The 18,181-nt window shown below is 43.4% G+C and overlaps 1 protein-coding gene across 1 annotated transcript in view; it reads right to left on the bottom strand.

Moving 5' to 3' along the window:
* Positions 1-18,181, bottom strand: part of HDHD1 (haloacid dehalogenase-like hydrolase domain containing 1) — an 81,836-nt gene that overhangs the window by 52,212 nt on the left and 11,443 nt on the right. Inside the window, exons 2-5 of the mRNA XM_011974204.1 lie at positions 10,459-10,532; positions 8,925-8,994; positions 8,269-8,422; positions 5,645-5,863 (exon numbers count right to left, since the gene is read on the bottom strand). Of these exons, the coding sequence (XP_011829594.1) occupies positions 5,645-5,863; positions 8,269-8,422; positions 8,925-8,994; positions 10,459-10,532 (517 nt within the window). The remainder of the gene's footprint in view (positions 1-5,644; positions 5,864-8,268; positions 8,423-8,924; positions 8,995-10,458; positions 10,533-18,181) is intronic.

Genomic DNA, 18,181 nt, shown 5'->3' with positions numbered 1-18,181 from the left:
CCCCACCACCCACCCACCAACAGCATAATCAGGCTGATTCCCTGGTGATTGACCAAGGCAGACACACCCCCGCAGCATAATCGGACTGATTCCTTGGTGATTGGCCAAGGCAGACACACCCCCACAGAATAATCAGGCTGACTCCCTGGTTATTGGCCCAGGTAGTCATGCCCCTGCAGCATAATCAAGCTGATTCCCTGGTGACTGACCCAGGCAGACACCCCCCCCTGCAGCCTAATCACAGCAGACAGCCCCTGCAGCAAGATCAGGGGCTGCTTCCCCTGGTAATCTACCATTCACTCTTGCAATTTAACTTGCTAAATACCTCCTTGGGTTCCCCTGTCGCTCTGAAAGCATGTGAAAAGGAATGATGTTGAATTAAAAAGCCCTCCCTACAGACAGCTTTCCTTTCTAAAGAGCTCAAGGTGATTTCCACAACCTAATACACCTTACCAAAAAATACTTCCAGAAGGAAAAGAAATAAAGTCAAGGGTTATATTATCATCTACAACTTAAGAACAGGAACAAAGTAGTAAGTGAGCAAAATGAACACCTAGAAGAAGGAAGACTACAGCAGAAAGTTTCTCTGAATCTAGTCACCAGAGCAATGACACTATAAGGCCACCTTCCCAGGGGAATTCAGGTTTGGCGCAGATAAAAGAGGAGATGGGAGGAGTGTAAAATGAATGGAAACGAGGTCTCCAAGAATGTTCTTTCAGGACAGAAGATCTAGTTTATCTTCATTTTTGTGACTGGTATAATATTGAGCAGAAACCCTAAGGAAGAACACATTTCTGGATCGCAATTAGGCACGGCCTGTCTTTCTGCTCTATACATTCAGTCCAACATTGTCCTCCTCTGGCTTGCTTTCCCTTCAGGTTAAGTATGATTTCTAATAATTTTGTCTTATCCTACACCTAACTCGTTTCAGAATATCAAAGCGGCACATCATCCGACTACTGTCGCTGCACATCATCTGAGCCAGCATCTCAGCATGATTTCAGTTTCTTCTCTCCAGCATTACCTTGTACATTTCTTTATACTCTTCAAGTCTTCTGCATGTTCTGCTCTGTCAAAGCACAGGTAATTGTGTATATGGCATGTAGATATGATCATTTTCAAAGAGAGACTTTCAGTATCGAAGTACCTACTCACAACTGTGCGGCTAGTGAAAGTTAAAATAAGGATATGTGTGTGCACACACACACGCACACACAAATCATATGCCAAGAAAAAGGATTTGTCAAGTCAAAAATAAAAAAAAGTTAAAGAGGCCAAAAAGTAGTAAAGAAAGAAAAGAGAGCCATCTAGATAAGTTCTGAAGGACTGAACTATCTTTGAAGAACTAGCTCCTTGCTAGTTGTTCACCTTCTATGAGTTTCTATGATTGGCACCTTACTTAATTTGATACCTGCTCGCTTAGAAAGCCAAATGAAGACACTACGTTGATAGGATCACCAAGTAGATTCCATAAAACAGATTCACTAGCACTCCAGCCAAACTACCGGACTCGCTAGATAAAACATTTTTTCTTTTTAAGGATTGCAGTAGAACATATTAAGTATATCTTAGAATATAGAACAAAAAGTGTAGAAGGAAAACCATGTGAAAGGCTTGGGTAGATACGGAAGAAGTAAGACATGTGCATGCCTCATACATCATGAGTGCTTTGTAAAGTCAGAAAAGACACTCGGTCACAGAGTAACTTTATGGACAAACCTTAGCTACATTAACTAAAACAACAACAACAACAACAACAACAACACTCATATGACTAAAATCAGAAATGCAAGAGGCAACACTACAACCAATGCCACGAAAATAATTAAAGGAGAATACCATTTGTTGGCATATCCTTTGACAACAAATTGGATAACCTAAAAGAAATAAAAGAATTCCTAGAAACACACAACCTACCAAAACTGAATCATGAAGACAGAGAATCCCTGATGATTTTCAGAAGGGGGAAAAAAATGAAGACATAGAAAATCTTAACAGATCTGTAAGTAGTAAGGAGACTGAATCAGTAATAAAAGAAAAACTCCCCACAAAGAAAAGTCCATGACCAGATGGCTTCACTGGAGAACTCTACCAAACACGTAAAACACTATACGAAAAAGAAAATACAGATCAATATCCCTGATGAATACAGATTAAAAAATCTACATAAAATCTTAGCAAACAATTTCACAGCAAATTGAAAGGATCATATACATGAACAAGTGAAGTTTACTTCTGGAATGCAAAAATGGTTCAACATATGAAACCACATTTATAGAATAAGGAACCAAAAACAAAAAAACCCTCAATTGATGCAGAAAGAAAACGCATTTGAAAAGCTCCAACACCCTTTCATGATTAAAAACAGTCAAATTAAGGATAGGAAAAAAAAAAAAAACTACCTCAACATATTAGAGGCCATATATGAAAAGTTCACAGCTAATAGCATTCTCAATGAAGACTAAAGCTTTTCTTCTAAGTTCAGGAACAAGACAAGGTTACACACTCTTGCCACTTCCAGACAGCATAATAATGGAAGTCTCAGCCAGGCAATTACGCAAGAAAACACAACAAAAGGCATCCAAAGTGAAAAGGAAGAAATGAAATTATCTTTGTTCACAGACTACATGATCATATACATATAAATCACTACAATTCAACATATTAAAAAAACCCCAAAATTGTTAGAACCAATAAACCAATTAAGCAAAGTTGTAGAATACACATCAAACAAAAATCAGTTGCATTTTAATATACTAACAATGAACAAGTTGAACAGAAAATTATAAACAACCCCATTTATAATAGCATCAAAAGAATAAAATACCTAGAAATAAAAGAGGTGAAGGACCTGTAAACTGAAACTACAAAACAAAACACTACTGAAAGAAAGACACAAATAAATTGAAAGACATCTTACGCTCATGGATGGGAAGACTTAATATTGTTAAGACATTCATAGCATGCAAAGCAATCCTACAGATTCAATATAATCCCTATCAAAATTCCAGTGGCATTTTGAGCAGAAATAGAGAAATACATCCTAAAATTCATAAAAAATCTCAAGGGATCCCAAATAGCCATAACAATCTTGAAAAAGAACAAAATCGGAGGTCTCACACGTCCTGATTTCCAAACATATTACAAAGCTACATTCATCAAAACAGTGCAGTACTGGCCTACATACTAATAGAATAGAATAAATAGCCCAGAAATAAACTCTCACATATTTGTCAGATAATCTTCAATGAGCCAGCCAAGACTACTCAATGGGGAAAGATAAGTCTCTTCAACAAATAGTGCTGGGAAAACTGGATATCCACATGCAAAAGAATGAAGCTAGACTCTAATTAACACCATACACAAAAATTAACTCAATATGGATTAAAGACCTAAAACTAAACCATACACAAAAATTAACTCAATATGGATTAAAGACCTAAAACTAAAACTCCCAGAAGAAAACATAAGTTAAAGTTTCATGAAATTGGAACTGGCAATCATTTATTGGCTATGACACCAAAAGCACAGGTAACAAGAGCAAAATTAGACAAATGAGATGACATCTGTCAAATTAATCTAATCAAAAACGTATGCACACCAACAACTAAGTGGAAAGGGAGCCAGAATGGGAGAAAATGGTCATAAGTCATGTGTCTGATAACAGCTTAACATCCAAAATACATAAGGAACTCCTACAACATAAAAACAAAAACATAAAAATTAAAAATAAGCAAAGGATGTGCACAGGCATTTCTTCAAAGATAATACGGAAATGGCCAACAAGCAAATGAAAAGATTCTTGCCATCCCCAATCATCAGATATGCAAATCAAAACCATAAAGAGATATCAACTCACACCCATTAGGATGACTACTATCAAAAAAACCCAGGAAATGATGAGTGTTGATGAGAATGTGGAGGAATTGGAACCCTTGTAGATTTTTGGTGGGAATATACAATGGTGTAGATTTTTGGTGGGAATATACAATGGTGTAACAACTATGGAAAACAATATGGTGATCACTCAAAAAATTAATAATTACCATCGTATTCAGCAATTCCACTTCTGGGTATATGCCGAGAGAATAGAAAGCAGGATCTCAAAGAGATATTTGTACACTCATGTTTATATAAGCATTATTCACAAGAAAAGCCAAGGCGTGGATGCAACCCAAATGTCCCTCAACAAATGAACTATGAATAAACAAAATGTGGTCTAACATACCATAGAATATTGTTCAGCCTTAAAAAGGAAGAAAATCCTATCACATGCTGTAACATGGATGAACCTTGAGGGCATTAGGCTAAGTGAAATAAACCAATCAAAAAAGATAAATACTATATGATTCTACTTATTTGAGGTACTGAGAGTAGTCAAAATCTTAGAAACAGAAAGCAGAATGGTGGCTGCCAGGGGCTGAGGGCAGGGCGAAATGGGGACTTGTTCAATGAGCACGAAGTTTCACATTTGCAAGATGAAAAATTTCTGGAGGTCCATTGTATAGCAATGTGAATAGACTTAACACTACTGAACCGCACACTTTAAAATAGGTAAAATGGTAAATTTTAGTGTGTGTGTCTGCTACCTACTACAATTAAATTTTTATATAGTAACTGTATGGATGTGTTTCACCAAGACTTGTCAGGGTCACTTCATGTGCAAATGGTGCAGAAAGACACTAGATGCAGAGAACTGAGTATCACGGTGCTCGTATCCATGCGTGAGATTCACAAACACTACCATTTGCAGTGGATGCAGACAGAGTGATTACAAAGGGTGTGTGTTTGCATGTGTGCGTGTGCTGCCTAGGAATAGTCAATCCACATGTTTGGACATGTGTATAAATATAAATAATAACATACATTTCAAAAGTAGGTATGCTTCGTATTAGTATCATTTTAAATCCAAGATTACTCACACAACTGCTGTTTTTTTCTCCCCTAGCACCGGGAATTCTAAAGACAGAGTATTCATCCTGTTATCCCAGAAGAATCTTTAAATAGTCTATTTTCAAGGTCTGTAATCTAGAACATTCTTGAACAAGGAGCAGCAGGCAAGCCCGTTCTGATTGAATGTCAGTTAACAAGCATGGAGGGAACAAAGTTGTCTTTCCTTTCCAAAGAAAACTGGATACAAGTAAAGAAAGGGCTGAACGGCATACAAACACACAGGCTAAAAATGAATTCGACTTTTTACTTTTCTTTTTTTTAAATTAAGCATCTTTGGGGAGATTTAGCTGCTTATCAATTTGTTAAAGTTTGAATAGTTGCTGAAATACTAATCCTATATCTGATTTTGAAAAGAAAAAGGCTAAACCATCTATTAAGGTAAACTTTGAAGACATTCTGTCATTAACATAATCTTTATATATAGTAATATAAACAATACTCAAATGTTTTTGGAAACCAGAAATCACTGAAACTAACGCATATTATTTTAAGAAGCTTTTAAAGAGAAAATTGAATCACAGCATCCCACAGCATCAGCCAAACTCTTTCAGGAGCACCAGGAGGGACTTAGTTTCGAGACTAAAGAAAAGAGGACAAACTAAGCATGCCCTACGCTGGACTTTAAAGGTGATTTACAAAACCATTGCTAATATTCACAAACATAATCCTGCAAACAGCGAGGCAACCGCACCTGGCATGAGCGCAGCCGTGGGGAACATTTCCTTTAACTTCGTTTGGCTTTCTTCCACCAGCTCCTCTTTGGACATCGGGAGCTGCAAGACGTCTATTATAATCTGTGCCGCCTCTAATGCCTTCTTACCCATAACCAGGGACTTTACATCCCAGCTGTATTTCTTGTCATAGCGATCACATATTTCTTGAAACACCACTGAATACAGTCGTTCAGTATCTGCAGGAAAAAAAAAGACAAAGAGATTTTTAGAGTGCATACTGTATCAACAGTAAGTTTGTATTAGGTCAGCATAAACATACACTGTGTAGGTCACATTCCATCAACAAAGGCTTTTGTGGAGACCTAAGTGAACAGGAGAAAGGTTTGCAGGTCATTCTCACTAAATTATACTGTGGGCAGCCTCCTCTCAAGGCTGCTGGAGTTATGCCTGGAGTTGTGATTTGGAAACTTAGAACTCAGGAGAGAAATGAAATCTGTATGATTGTGTTTTCTGTTTAAATGTACATATTTGAATGTAAATATATCCTTGGAATGGTCAATTCCATCCAATAGCACAACGCATCATTACTTGGTGTTCTCAACAACATGGAAGCCAGCTCCAGTTGACAAAGTCCACTGCATGGCCCACTAGTATTAACGACATTTCCACTGCCCAGTGGGATGAATCCCCACCATGCCTGGCCAGGATGCTGCTGTGAAGCTCCCAGGTGAGAACAGAATATTTAATACATAGGCTGTGTCACAGGATGGTGAAAGCTGACCTCAGAATTAACTCCCGGCTTGGCATTTACTCGGAGCACAGCCTCAGAAACATAGGGGGCCTGCAGGTGCCCGCTTTCCTCATGCTTACACAAGGTGAACAGGAATACTGCTAATAATAGTACCAGTACCACTACCATAGGCTACATTATACTACCTACAATATAATAACTAGTACTAGCTCACACCCATTTCTATTCATGTGTTTTTTCTGTATGTATATTTAATATACACATAACATCAATTGCTCTCATATTACCTATAAGAATACTACTGAGGATGCCACTACGGCGAAATAATCCTACTTTACAGAATGAATACTTCAGGGTACATAAGTAACATTCTAGTGCCAGCCTCCTAGAGCACGCTTCTTACACACTAGCTGTCTTCCCCACTCTTACTGTCTCCAGTGTGGGCCTAGAAAGATTACTTTACTGAAGAACCAACTAACTGACCTGCTAGGAGGCATTATTCACGAAAAAAGAAAATGCTTCAACACAGAGGAATGCCTACCAAGTAGAATTTCAAAACCAGTTAAGCTCCACGGAGCTGAGTGCTGCCTGGTGACAATCCCCCCAAGGCTCCAGTGAAGGCAGAAGATTGTTCCGAGGCCTGGGCAGAGCCCTTGTCTTCCAGTCTGTGGTGGCACAGAGGCAGTGCCTGAACCCGAGAGGCTGGGAATAGCCCTGTTCACACCTGATTTAAAAAGAAGACACACGGACGCATCTGAAAAAAATCTGGATTCAAATTCAGTTAGGAGACTGACCACCTGTTCTAGATTGAGCACTGAAGCCTTCCCACGGGGCGTGGAGCAGCATTAGCAGGATGTAGTTGACCCTGAATATGTACAGCTGGACCCAACAATAAGTCCTGAAAAGAGCAGGTGATCTCAATGGCCTTTAACGGTCCCACAATGACATGAAAAAATATAATAATCATCCCTAAATACTACTTTTTTCCCCTGTAGGATAGTATCTGGGAGACCCAGAACACACTGAGGAAAGTACTGTGTACGCACAGAGAAGGCTGTGTGTATCGAAGAGGCATATAAGTCTTCATACTCCTACGTATGTTCACATGCTTACATGCACATACGCATGCATGCTTGTCTGTAATTGCCTCGATGCATTTTGAAAGTTGGCAGGGTATGAACTGCGATTAAAAGAGAGTTAAGGGCCGGGCATGGTGGCTCACGCCTGTAATCCCAGTACTTTGGGAGGCCAAGGCAGGAGGACTGCCTGAGCTCAGTGGTTCAAGACCAGCCTGGGCAACATGGCAAAACCCCGTCTGTATTTAAAATACAAAAAACTAGCTGGGCGTGGTGGCATGTGCCTGCAATCTCAGCTACTCAGGAGGCTGGGGCAGGAGAATCGCTTGAACCCGAGAGGCGGAGGTTGCAGTGAGCCAAGATCGTGCCACTGCACTCTAGCCTGGGCAACAAGAGTGAAATTATGTCTTCAAAAAAAAAAAAGAGTTATGGCAGGTTTTAACTCCAAAATATCTGCTCCTCCCAGACAGGCATGCAGAGGGCTGCCTGCACCACAGGGCGGGATTCACTGTGTCACACATGGAAGAGGCCGACAAGGTCTCTTGTGAGCCGCTGCAATGGTAGGGCCATCTGTGCTTTGTCTCCTGCATCTTTCTCACAGAAGGTGAACGGTCATCTGTGTAGACACAAGGCCTGGGCAGTCAACCACATCCACTACTATATGCAAAATTCCTGAATGAACCAAGGGCAGAGTGCTGCTGTCTTGAGAAAAAAAGTTTTCCGTATGGCCCTGTACCCTGTCCCTTCAGTAGCATCCAAACTGCATCTCTTGATTGCACCTGCAGTATCGGCTAGGGCTCTTGTCGCCTTGTACTCAGAGGACTGGGCTCATTGATTGCTTTGGCTGCCACGATGTGGACTTCGCCTCTGTGCACGCTTCTCTCCCGGTCCCAGTACTTGCCTGGGGAACTCTCTGGCTCTTCCTCCTGGGATGGGGCTGAGGCTGGGCCCAGTCCGCCCTGTGGACACTGGGGACCAGGAGAGGCTGGTTGTTGTGGACTGGGCTCTTCCTTGAGCTTTTGGGTGGCCCCTGCCCTGCACTCCCCATCTTCCTTCCTCCCCCTGTGCAATGACCCCCTCTGTGGCCCTCTTCCCTGCAGCAGACCCTGGGTTGTCTGCCTCCCGATGTATGCTCTGGCTTTGACTGCTACCAGCAACAAGAAGAGCCCTCCTCTGTTCTTTCTCTGCTTTTCTTGGCAAATCCACCCACAGCTGCATCTGCAGGTGCCATTTCATTTTCAGCACTATAATATTTTTCTCCTTTTCCACCACAAGCTGTATTTTTATTTATTTATTTTTTGCTTGTAGACATGGGGGGGGCCTTGCCTTGTGGCCCAGGCTGGTCTCAAACTCGTGGCCTCAAGTGATTCTCCAGCCTCGGTCTCCCAGTGTTGGGATTATGGCATGAGCCACTGCACCTGGCCACAAGCTGTATTTTATTAAGTTTGCTGCAAAACAGACCAAACAAACCTCAGAACCTCCACCCTTCAGGATACTGGAGATTGTGAAGGCCCGATCCCTGAATGGAGGGGTCAAAGCCCTTTAGGGGAGTACAAAAGACAGGACTCTCAGAAAAGTTCCTGGGCTGGTTTGTAGAAGTCGAAGTTCAAGTAACAACCTGAGTAACTCAAGGCTTCCTGGATCCCATCCTGCACTCAGTCTCCCTACAGAAGCCGCAGAACAGAAGGAAGGGCTGGCCCACCCTCCTTCTCAACAGCTGAGCGGTGAAAAGCCTCCTCTAAGGGAGGGTTCCCCAGGCATGAGTGCTCCTTTTATTGTCTTCTTCTCTGTGAGGGGGAGAAAGAGCCAGGGCTCTCAGGGCAAGGAGGTGGACGGACTGGCAGTGAGGCGGCACATTTTACTTCCTTGAGTGTTTGTTCTGGTAGTTGAGAGAGGAAGACTGACAAAAGGAAACCGCAGGCATCGAACAAGTGAGACACCACTGTCGGGTGTGAAAAGCCAAGCGAAGGAACAGAGGCCAGGCAGGACGAAGGAGGTGCTCCACGGAACCGTGGCTAAGGCGAGTGTGCGAGCAGGAAGAAAGGAGTGTGGACAAAGGCAGAAAAACAGCTGTATCCTCTAAAAATGCTTTCAACAGTGTTTGTTTAAAGCTTAAAATGTCATGGAGCTTTTAATTTAAAAGATACAGAACTGTGGGATTATAAATCTGTAGGGGACGGTGCAGACAGACACTTTTCCTCACCATTTAGATAAAATCATCCTAAAACCGTGGAATAAGAAAGGATCTAAACAAGTAATTAAACTCCTTAGATCAAATGATGACTACAGCCGTTGTTGATGGCATAATTAAAGGGACAGCGTTGTGAACGAAAAAATGCTGAAATAAGATAAAGGAGCATAAAACACTTGCATCAGGCCATCAGATGCATCTTCTTCCCTGCGTACGAACAAGCTTGCAGCTTTTAACATTGTTTCAGTGTCCTTTTTACTAGGAAAGGTCATGTTGTTTTTAACATGCTAGGGCCACATACACTACTACCTTCCTTAGGTGAATTAGAAAATATCCCTTGTGACTGTGAGCACAACCCTCCCCTCAGCTGGAATCTCTGTGGCATGTTGAGAGCAGCTTCTATAGTAGCTGCAAGGGCAGCATGGGGAGGGGGACAGCCTGGCAGGAAAGTGGAAGCTCTGAAGAAGCTACAGGGTGCCCCAGGGTGGGGCCCAAAGACTGACGGGTGTTTTCATCCTCAGAGGCAGCCTGAGTTCCCGGTGGCTCATGGAAGGCATTGCGGCTTAAATTAATTCAACTGTTACAGAAGCCCTGCGCCTGGAGGAAGCCTAGGCCTGTGGCCTGTAAGTTTCTGTCTAAGGTGGAGAGTAGGTAATTGCTGCAAATCAAGTAACACATTTTATAACTGACAGTGTATCTTAAATGCTCACTAAGTCCACCCCTGAGGGACAGTGGTCGATGTTTTACCCAACAAAGATATAAAAAGCAAGGGTTTCTCCCCAGCTGCTCTCTCAGGAAGCTGTACCTGCTCACCATGCAAATGAAGACCTATCTTCAATTTTATAACTGTGAGTTGCGTTATCTAAGGGCAAAACACCTTCAGCCAACTGTCATTAAGGCACATATACAGTGATACGGTTTGGCTGTGTCGCCACCTAAATCTCATCTTTGTTACGCGCATCCCTGTGAAGAGACCACCAAACAGGCTTTGTGTGAGCAATAAAGCTTTTTAATCACCTGGGTGCAAGCAGACTGAGTCCGAAAAAGGAGTCAGCAAAGGGAGATAAGGGTGGGGCAGTTTTATAGGATTTAGGTAGGTAGTGGAAAATTACAGTTAAAGGGGGTTTTTCTTTTGTGGGCAGGGGTCACAAGGTGCTCAGTGGGGAGCTCCTGAGACTCATTGTCCAGGAGAAGGAATGTCACAAAGTCAATTGATCAGTTAGGGTGGGGCAGGAACAAATCACAATGGTGGAGGGTCATCAGTTAAGGCAGGAACTGGCTATTTTCACTTTGTGGTTCTTCCGTTGCTTCAGGCCATCTGGATGTATACGTGCAGGTCACAGGGGATATGATGGCTTAGCTTGGGCTCAGAGGCCTGACAATCTCAAACCGTAATCCCCAAGTGTGGAGGGAGGGAGGTGATTGGATCAGTGGGTGGTTTCCCTTTGCTGTTCTCGTGATAGATCTCACGAGATCTGAAGGTTTTATAAGTGTTTGCAAGTGCCTCCTTTGACCCTCTTTCTCCTGCTGCCTTGCCTTCTGCCATGACTGTAAGCTTCCCAAGGCCTCCCCAGCCATGTGGAACTGTGAGTCAATTAAACCTCTTTCCTCTATAGAATACCCAGTCTCAGGGAAGTTCTTTACAGCACTGTGAGAACGAACGAACATTAATACATATGGGAAGGCCTGATTTTGCCCCTACCCCCATGTTCATACAAGACCTAGGGCTTGCATGAGACCTGCAGAAAACTCCCAGCTCAGCTGCACGCCCTGGGACAAGTTTCTTAGCCTGTCTGACATACGATGTTTACTGGAGAAATGTATTTAATAGCCGCTGACCTGCAAAGGGGAGGTGGCCTTAAAGCTGGGGGCGGGGCAGGGGTGGGGGGAGATGCTTTAGGCGTGGGAGGTGGCAGGCAGCCCAGGCAGTGAAGCCAGGCCCTGTAAAGCCCAGTGGCCTTTCGGGAAACCCCAGCTCTGCAGCTTTCTAGCCGGAAACTCTGGAAGCTAGCAGCCTTGGGTAAAGCACCTATAAAATGAGGATCCTAGTCATACTGCATGTCTTATAAGCCTGCTGTGCCTTGGCTTGCACACCTCTAAAATGGGATCCTAATGACGTACTCATGCCACACACCTTCCAGGCGGTTGCGTCCATGGAGTGAAATAATCTGTGTTGTGCTCTGAGTGCTTGGCCCAGAATTACCTCTGAGCATCAACATATGGAATCATCAGGGAATGCTTTTGTTAACTGTGAGTTACGGGGAATTGACAAGATCTGCTGTCTCCCTTAACAGCAACGCTCCAATAACAGCAAACAGCTGTTGAACTTGAGAAACTAAAGTGCCTCCTACCAAATATTTTGCTTAAAAAACAAACAAACAAAACAACTATGAATTATTTGGAATTCACCAATACATCACACCTGCTAGGCACATTAAACCAGCTTCACAAACACTTCTTAATTGCTGGGACTGCAGAGGAACACAGCCTCTGCTCCCAATTCCATAACCCCAAAGCTTCTGAAAACGCTGCAAAATCTGTACTGGGCCGGCATGAGGTGGCTTTAATGGTCCACATTTATCATACTTAGTGCAACTCTTCAAGCACTTCCCTAAGGAAATACTAATGGATTTGATTACGGGTGCTGCCTGAGAACCCCCGAGAACGTTATGTGTCATGGAACATATAAATTCTAATACCTTTTAAAAATAACCTATATTTAAATACATCTGGCTCCACAGATTTTGGGTAAGGGATTATGAACCCAAGTTTGTGACTGCTTACTTACGAAGTCACACTTTGTGCATCTTGCACAACTGAATCTACTTAATGCTTTTTTTCCCCAAAACTAATCTTGATATATCTTGAACATACTTTTTATTATTCCCAATTACAAAAAAGAGAAAAACCTAAAGCCAGTGATTTGTGTTAGATAGGCTAGGTCCTTAAAGACACAAAATAAACTATAGAAAGGCTGATCCTGAGTTAGAATCAAATCGTCACAATCTCACAGTTATAAAGATGTTAGTTGATTATGTGAGTGCGCATTTTAAGAGTTCAACTTTTCTTAGACAAGGTCTCACCTGAGTGTAGTAGGGTGATCACATCCCACTGCAGCCCTGACCTCCCGGGCTCAAGTGATCCTCCCACCTCAGCCTCCCAAGTAGCTGGGGCTACAGGTGTGTGCCACCACACCAGGCTGATTTTTAATTTTTTTTGTACAGACAGGGTCTCCCTATGTTGTCCAGGCTATTTTTGAACTCCTGGCCTGGAGTGATCCTCCCACTTTGGACCCCCAGAGTGCTGGGATTACAGGCGTGAGCCACGGTGCCCAGCCAAGAGTACAGCTTTTCATTGATCATGTTACAAAAGAAGTTTGTTCAAAAAGATTAAAGCCCGTGTCCTAAGTAGACCCCTCAGATGCTGCTTTCCTAGCTTGCACTTCCTTCTGCTCAGCTGGGGCAGCAGTGGAGGGGCAGGACTGCCTACAGGTACAGGTCCAGCAGCCCCCATGCTGCTGCAAAGGAGGCTCCCAATGTTGACTTTGGCTGGGGCAATGGTACAGGGGCAGACTGCCTGTAGGTACAGGTACACCAGCCCCCATGCTACCAAAAAGGCTCCCGATGTTGACACTGGCCAGGCCCTTGCAAACAAGCCAGGCCCAAAAGGTTCACCATTTATACTAGCTGCTTTAATGAGGGCAATGGTCTTATGTGATGGTCACCACACTGCAGTGTAGAATGAGAGCTGAGTAGATGCAAGTGAGCTCAAAGATGGAGGCCATGGTGCAGGAGAGTGTGGGGCTGGCACCACCGGGCAGGGTGCTAGTCACCCAATGAGTAATGAGTGACAGCTTCACAACAAGGCCTTAGCTTCCTCGGAAGGGCTAAGCACCTTAGTGGAAGCTGAGGAAAGCGGGTCAGCGGTGTTTTTGAATGTGTATAAAACAACATTTTAAAGTGAAGTTGCTTTAATTAAAAAACCCAGCATCCAGTACATTTTGATAGAAGTGGTGGTGTCATTTTTCTAAACCATTTTGACAGTTCATAGTAGGTAATCAGTAATTGTTGAATTTATTTAAAATGTAAACCCACGAGTTTTGTTAATCTAAGATATTCTACTGCTTGTTTCCTAAACACCTTGATTCTCGAAATGAGGTCCCTAGACCAGCAGCATCAGTATGAAGTGAGATGCTGTTCAACTACATATTCTTGGACTCTGTCTCATTTTCTGTTGCTTATTAACAGAATGCCTAAAACGTGGTAATTTATGAAGACATTTATTTCTTACAGTTATGGAGACTGAGAAGTCCAACCTCGAGAGGACACATTTTGGGAGGGCCTTCTTGCTGGTGGCGACTCCATGGAGTCCCAAGGCAGCACAGGGCATCATAACTTGAGGGAGCTGAGTGTGCCAGCTCAGGTCTTTCTCTCCCTTTTTTTTTCTTTCTTTTCTTTTTGAGACGGAGTCTCGCACTGTCGCCAGGGTTGGAGTGCAAAGGCATGATCTCCGTTCACTGAAACCTCTGCCTCCCAGGTTCATGCGATTCTCCTGCCTCAGCTTCCCGAGTAGCTGGGATCACAAATGCACACCACAATGCCCAGCTAATTTTTTGTAGAGGTGGGGTTTAGTAGAGATGGGGTTTCACTATGTTGGCCAGGCTGATCCCAAACTCCTGACCTCAGGATCCGCCTGCCTCAGCCTCCCAAAGTGCTGGGATTACAAGTGTGAGCCACAGTGCCCAGCCTCTTTCTCTTCTTACAAAGCTACCAGTCCCACTCCTTTGATAACCCATTCATCCAATAACTCATTAATCTATTAATCCATGAATGAAAGGGTCCACATGAGGGCAGAGCCTTCGTGACCCAACACCTGTTAGAGGCCCCACAGCTCTCAATACTGCCACACTGGGGATTAAGTTTCAACATGAGTTTCAGAGAGAACAAACATTCCAACCACACAGCAGGCCCTACCCCGGAGCTACAGAATCAGAAACGGGGGTGGGGCCCAGCAATGTGTGTTTTTCAGAGCCCCCTCAGTGATTTGAACGTGTGCTCAAGTGGAGGGCCACTGACCTGGCATTATGTTTTCATGCAAGACTTCTGCTCTATAAAGTTGTGATTTTAAAAATATATCAATCTTAACTAAGAAGTGTTTGATTGTACATATACAAATGTACAAATTAGTACAAATTAAAGAATAAACAATCTATGATGACATTCATCCCAGTACGTACTTTCCTTTATATTGTACCCCATTATGATTTAGTTACATTTCTTTTCCTATTTCCCTCTGCCACCCCCAAATCAGACTTATGTTAATGTGTTTGTAATGAAAGCAAGATTTAAAAATAAGGACCCTTAAATATGCCCCATTCTTTCTCAAGTTAACTGCAGCAAACGATTCCAATAAATTGGAGTTCTCAGTTAATCATAGTTAATTAGGTCTGCATCAAATGAGATGTAAAATTCAGTGAAAGTTATGCACAGCATTCTCAGACATGGCCAGCGTAAAGCACTTACAAAGACATGCCCTAATAAGCTAGCTCTTTTAAAGAAACATGCATCTTGGAATAAAAACATTGACAACTTAATGGAACATACTATATGCAAGGATTACTTAATTGGTTCAACTCTCTTAAATGGAAATCAAGAAAAAAACATTTTCTATCTAGGCTGGAATCATTACATATGAAATCACAGTTGTCCTTGGTGACCTTCTTTTGAGAGTAACTACTGAAACTTGTACACCACTATATATATATGTTCTAACAGAAGATCCAGATCCTCCTTTTCTTCTACTGAAAGCATTTCCAGCTTTATGAAAGATATTGGAAAATAAGGGTCCATTTCCAAAAACCAACTTTCAGTCAGTAGCACAGCAATCCTAAAAATTGAGCTTTGAACTACCTAAGCTTGGAAACCCAGCCCTTCACAGGAGAAGGGTTTCAGCTTTCTGAAATGGCCACTTCTGATATCTGGGGTTGCCTTGGGCTTTTTTTGACCTTCTTACACAGCCAAGCTTACTTAATAATCCCCAGAACCCAAACCGCAAAAACTGTTCTGAAAGGTCGCTGTGGGCAACAGCTGTTTCACATTGCTCTCTATGCTCCTGGCACACAGCACAGAGCCCAGATCCTGTCGGCAGTGCTATTTCACTTCACTCCCAGAGTCACGTCCACGCACATGGCTGCAAGGGGGAGCTGGCCTGAGCCTGCAGTGAGGAGTGAGGCCAAACCACACCACCTCTTTGCATGGACTGGAAGAGTCTATCTGCTCAAAGCATCCTAGTGTCATAGGAAGGCATTATTACATTTGTGGGAAGACAAGAGAAGCCCACGAAAAGACCAGATTCTGGTAAATGAGGAGGCACTGAGTTATAAAGTTAACTGTACATGTGTGAAGGTAAAAGAAAACCTCTTCAAATGAGAACGAGCAGAGGCTGTTCATTCAGAGATTGTATAGCAAGAGAGTTGGACACCAGCACTCGCCTTTGGCAGAAGCTCAAATGCAGGTGGGGGAGCGGGAAAGCTTTACAGTGGGAAAAGGGAGGCTTCAGTGGGCCCTGACTGGAGGCTGTTGTCATGGAGGCTGGGGGTGGCTCACTAGAAGTTAGGCATCCCATGGGATTGGCTTGGGAAACATTTTGGCTCTCTGGCTGGTGGTGGAAACTCTGCAGGCATGCCTGATACAATCAAGTCCCTTAAAGGAGATAGTCATGAGCTGGCCAAGGACCCTGGGCCGCCAGCTAGACTCATGGGATGAGTGTGGCTGCCCTCCTACCATGGCCTGCCTCCTGGTTTCTTCTCAGCCACCTTGGCCATCCGTTACCAAACCCTTAGCATGTTCCCAGGTGGATGGTGGGCTAGGCACTTCTCTCGGGGCTCCCTGCCCTGCTCAGCCTCATTCATTCCACATTCCACAGGCACTCCTGCATCCCCTACCACATGCCCTTGCCCAGCCTTTGGTAACGACCAATTAGAATGAACTAATCTCCATGCCACCTCTACACCAAAAAAGACCCTGCATCAGGTCACTGTTTATGAGGAGAAACTGCAATGGTCAGTAATAGAGTTTGTATATTTATTCCCTCCCAAATCTCATGCTGAATTGTAACCCCCAATATTGGAGGCAGGGCTTGATGGGAGGTCAACTGATCATGGGGGCAGATCCTTCGCTTGGGCCATCCCCGCCTTGTTGATGAGTGAGCTCTTGCTCTGAGTTCACATGAGATCTAGTGGTTTAAAAGTGTGTGGTAACTCCCCCCCAACTCTCTCTCTCGCTCATGCTTTTGTCATGTTATATGCCTGCTCCTGCTTAGCCTTCCACCATGATTGTAAGCCTCCTGAGGACGCTCCCAAAGCAGCTGCCACTATGCTTCCTGTATAACTTGCAGAAATGTAAGCCAATTAAACCGCTGTTCTTATAAATTATCTAGACTCAGACATTTCTTTAAAGCAATGCAAGCACGGTCTAATACAGAAAACTGGTACCAGAAGTGGTGTGTTGCTACAAGGATACCTGAAAATACGGAAGTGACTTTGGAACTGGGTAACAGGCAGAGGTTGAAAGAGTTTGGAGGGCTCGGAAGACAACAGGAAGATGAGAGATAATCTGCAGCTTCCTACAGAACCGTTAAATGGTTGTGATCAAAATGCCGATAGTGATATGGATGGTGAAGTCCAGGCCGACAAGGTCTCACATGGAAATGAGAAACTGAAAACTGGAGGAAAGGTCACGCATGTTATTTCTTAGCAAAGAACTTGGCTGCATTCTGTTTATGCCCTAGGGTTCCGTGGAAGTTTGAACTTCAGGGTAATCATTTAGGTTATCCAGCAGAAGAAATTTCTAAGCAGCAAAGCAGGCTATATGTAACCCGGCTTCTTCTAACAGCCTATGCTCAGATGCAGAGGCAAAGAAATGACAAAGTTGGAAGTTATATTTAAAGGGAAGGTAGAGCAAAAAAGTTTAGGAAATATGCTGCCCGGCCATGTGGCAGAGAAAGAAAAAGCTTTTTCAGGAGAGGAATTCAAGCAGGCTGTGGAGCAACCACTTGCCAGAGAAATTTGCATTATTTAAAAAGGAGGGAAGTGCTGACACAAAAACAGTGGGGAAAAGGTTTCACAGGTATTTCAGAAGTCTCCAAGGCAGCCTCTCCCATCACAGGCCCAGGGGACTAGAAGAGAAGAGTGGTTTTCTGAGCCAGACCCAGGGCCCAGCTGCCTCAGAACACTGCTCCCCTCATCCCCACTGCTCCTGCTTCAGCCAGGGCTCAAAGGGAGCTCATCCTGGTGTTCTATAGTGCACAAGCCACATGCCTCGGTGGCTTGCTTTCTGTACAGCCTGCAGAATTGACAGCCATTTAATCCCATTTTCTTACAAATTACCCAGACTCAGGCATTTTGTTATAGCAATACAATATGTCCTAACACAATCAGGAAACTTTAACACAGTCTGGATAACTGTCACACCTATGTGGGCTTGGATGCTGACATATTTGGGTTTTACCCTTTGCTCTATTCTCAAGGCCTGCCATT

The sequence above is a fragment of the Mandrillus leucophaeus genome, unplaced genomic scaffold (assembly GCF_000951045.1).
Source record: "Mandrillus leucophaeus isolate KB7577 unplaced genomic scaffold, Mleu.le_1.0 Scaffold1008, whole genome shotgun sequence".
Lineage (NCBI taxonomy): Eukaryota > Metazoa > Chordata > Mammalia > Primates > Cercopithecidae > Mandrillus > Mandrillus leucophaeus.
This window is presented reverse-complemented; position numbering and strand designations above follow the sequence as displayed.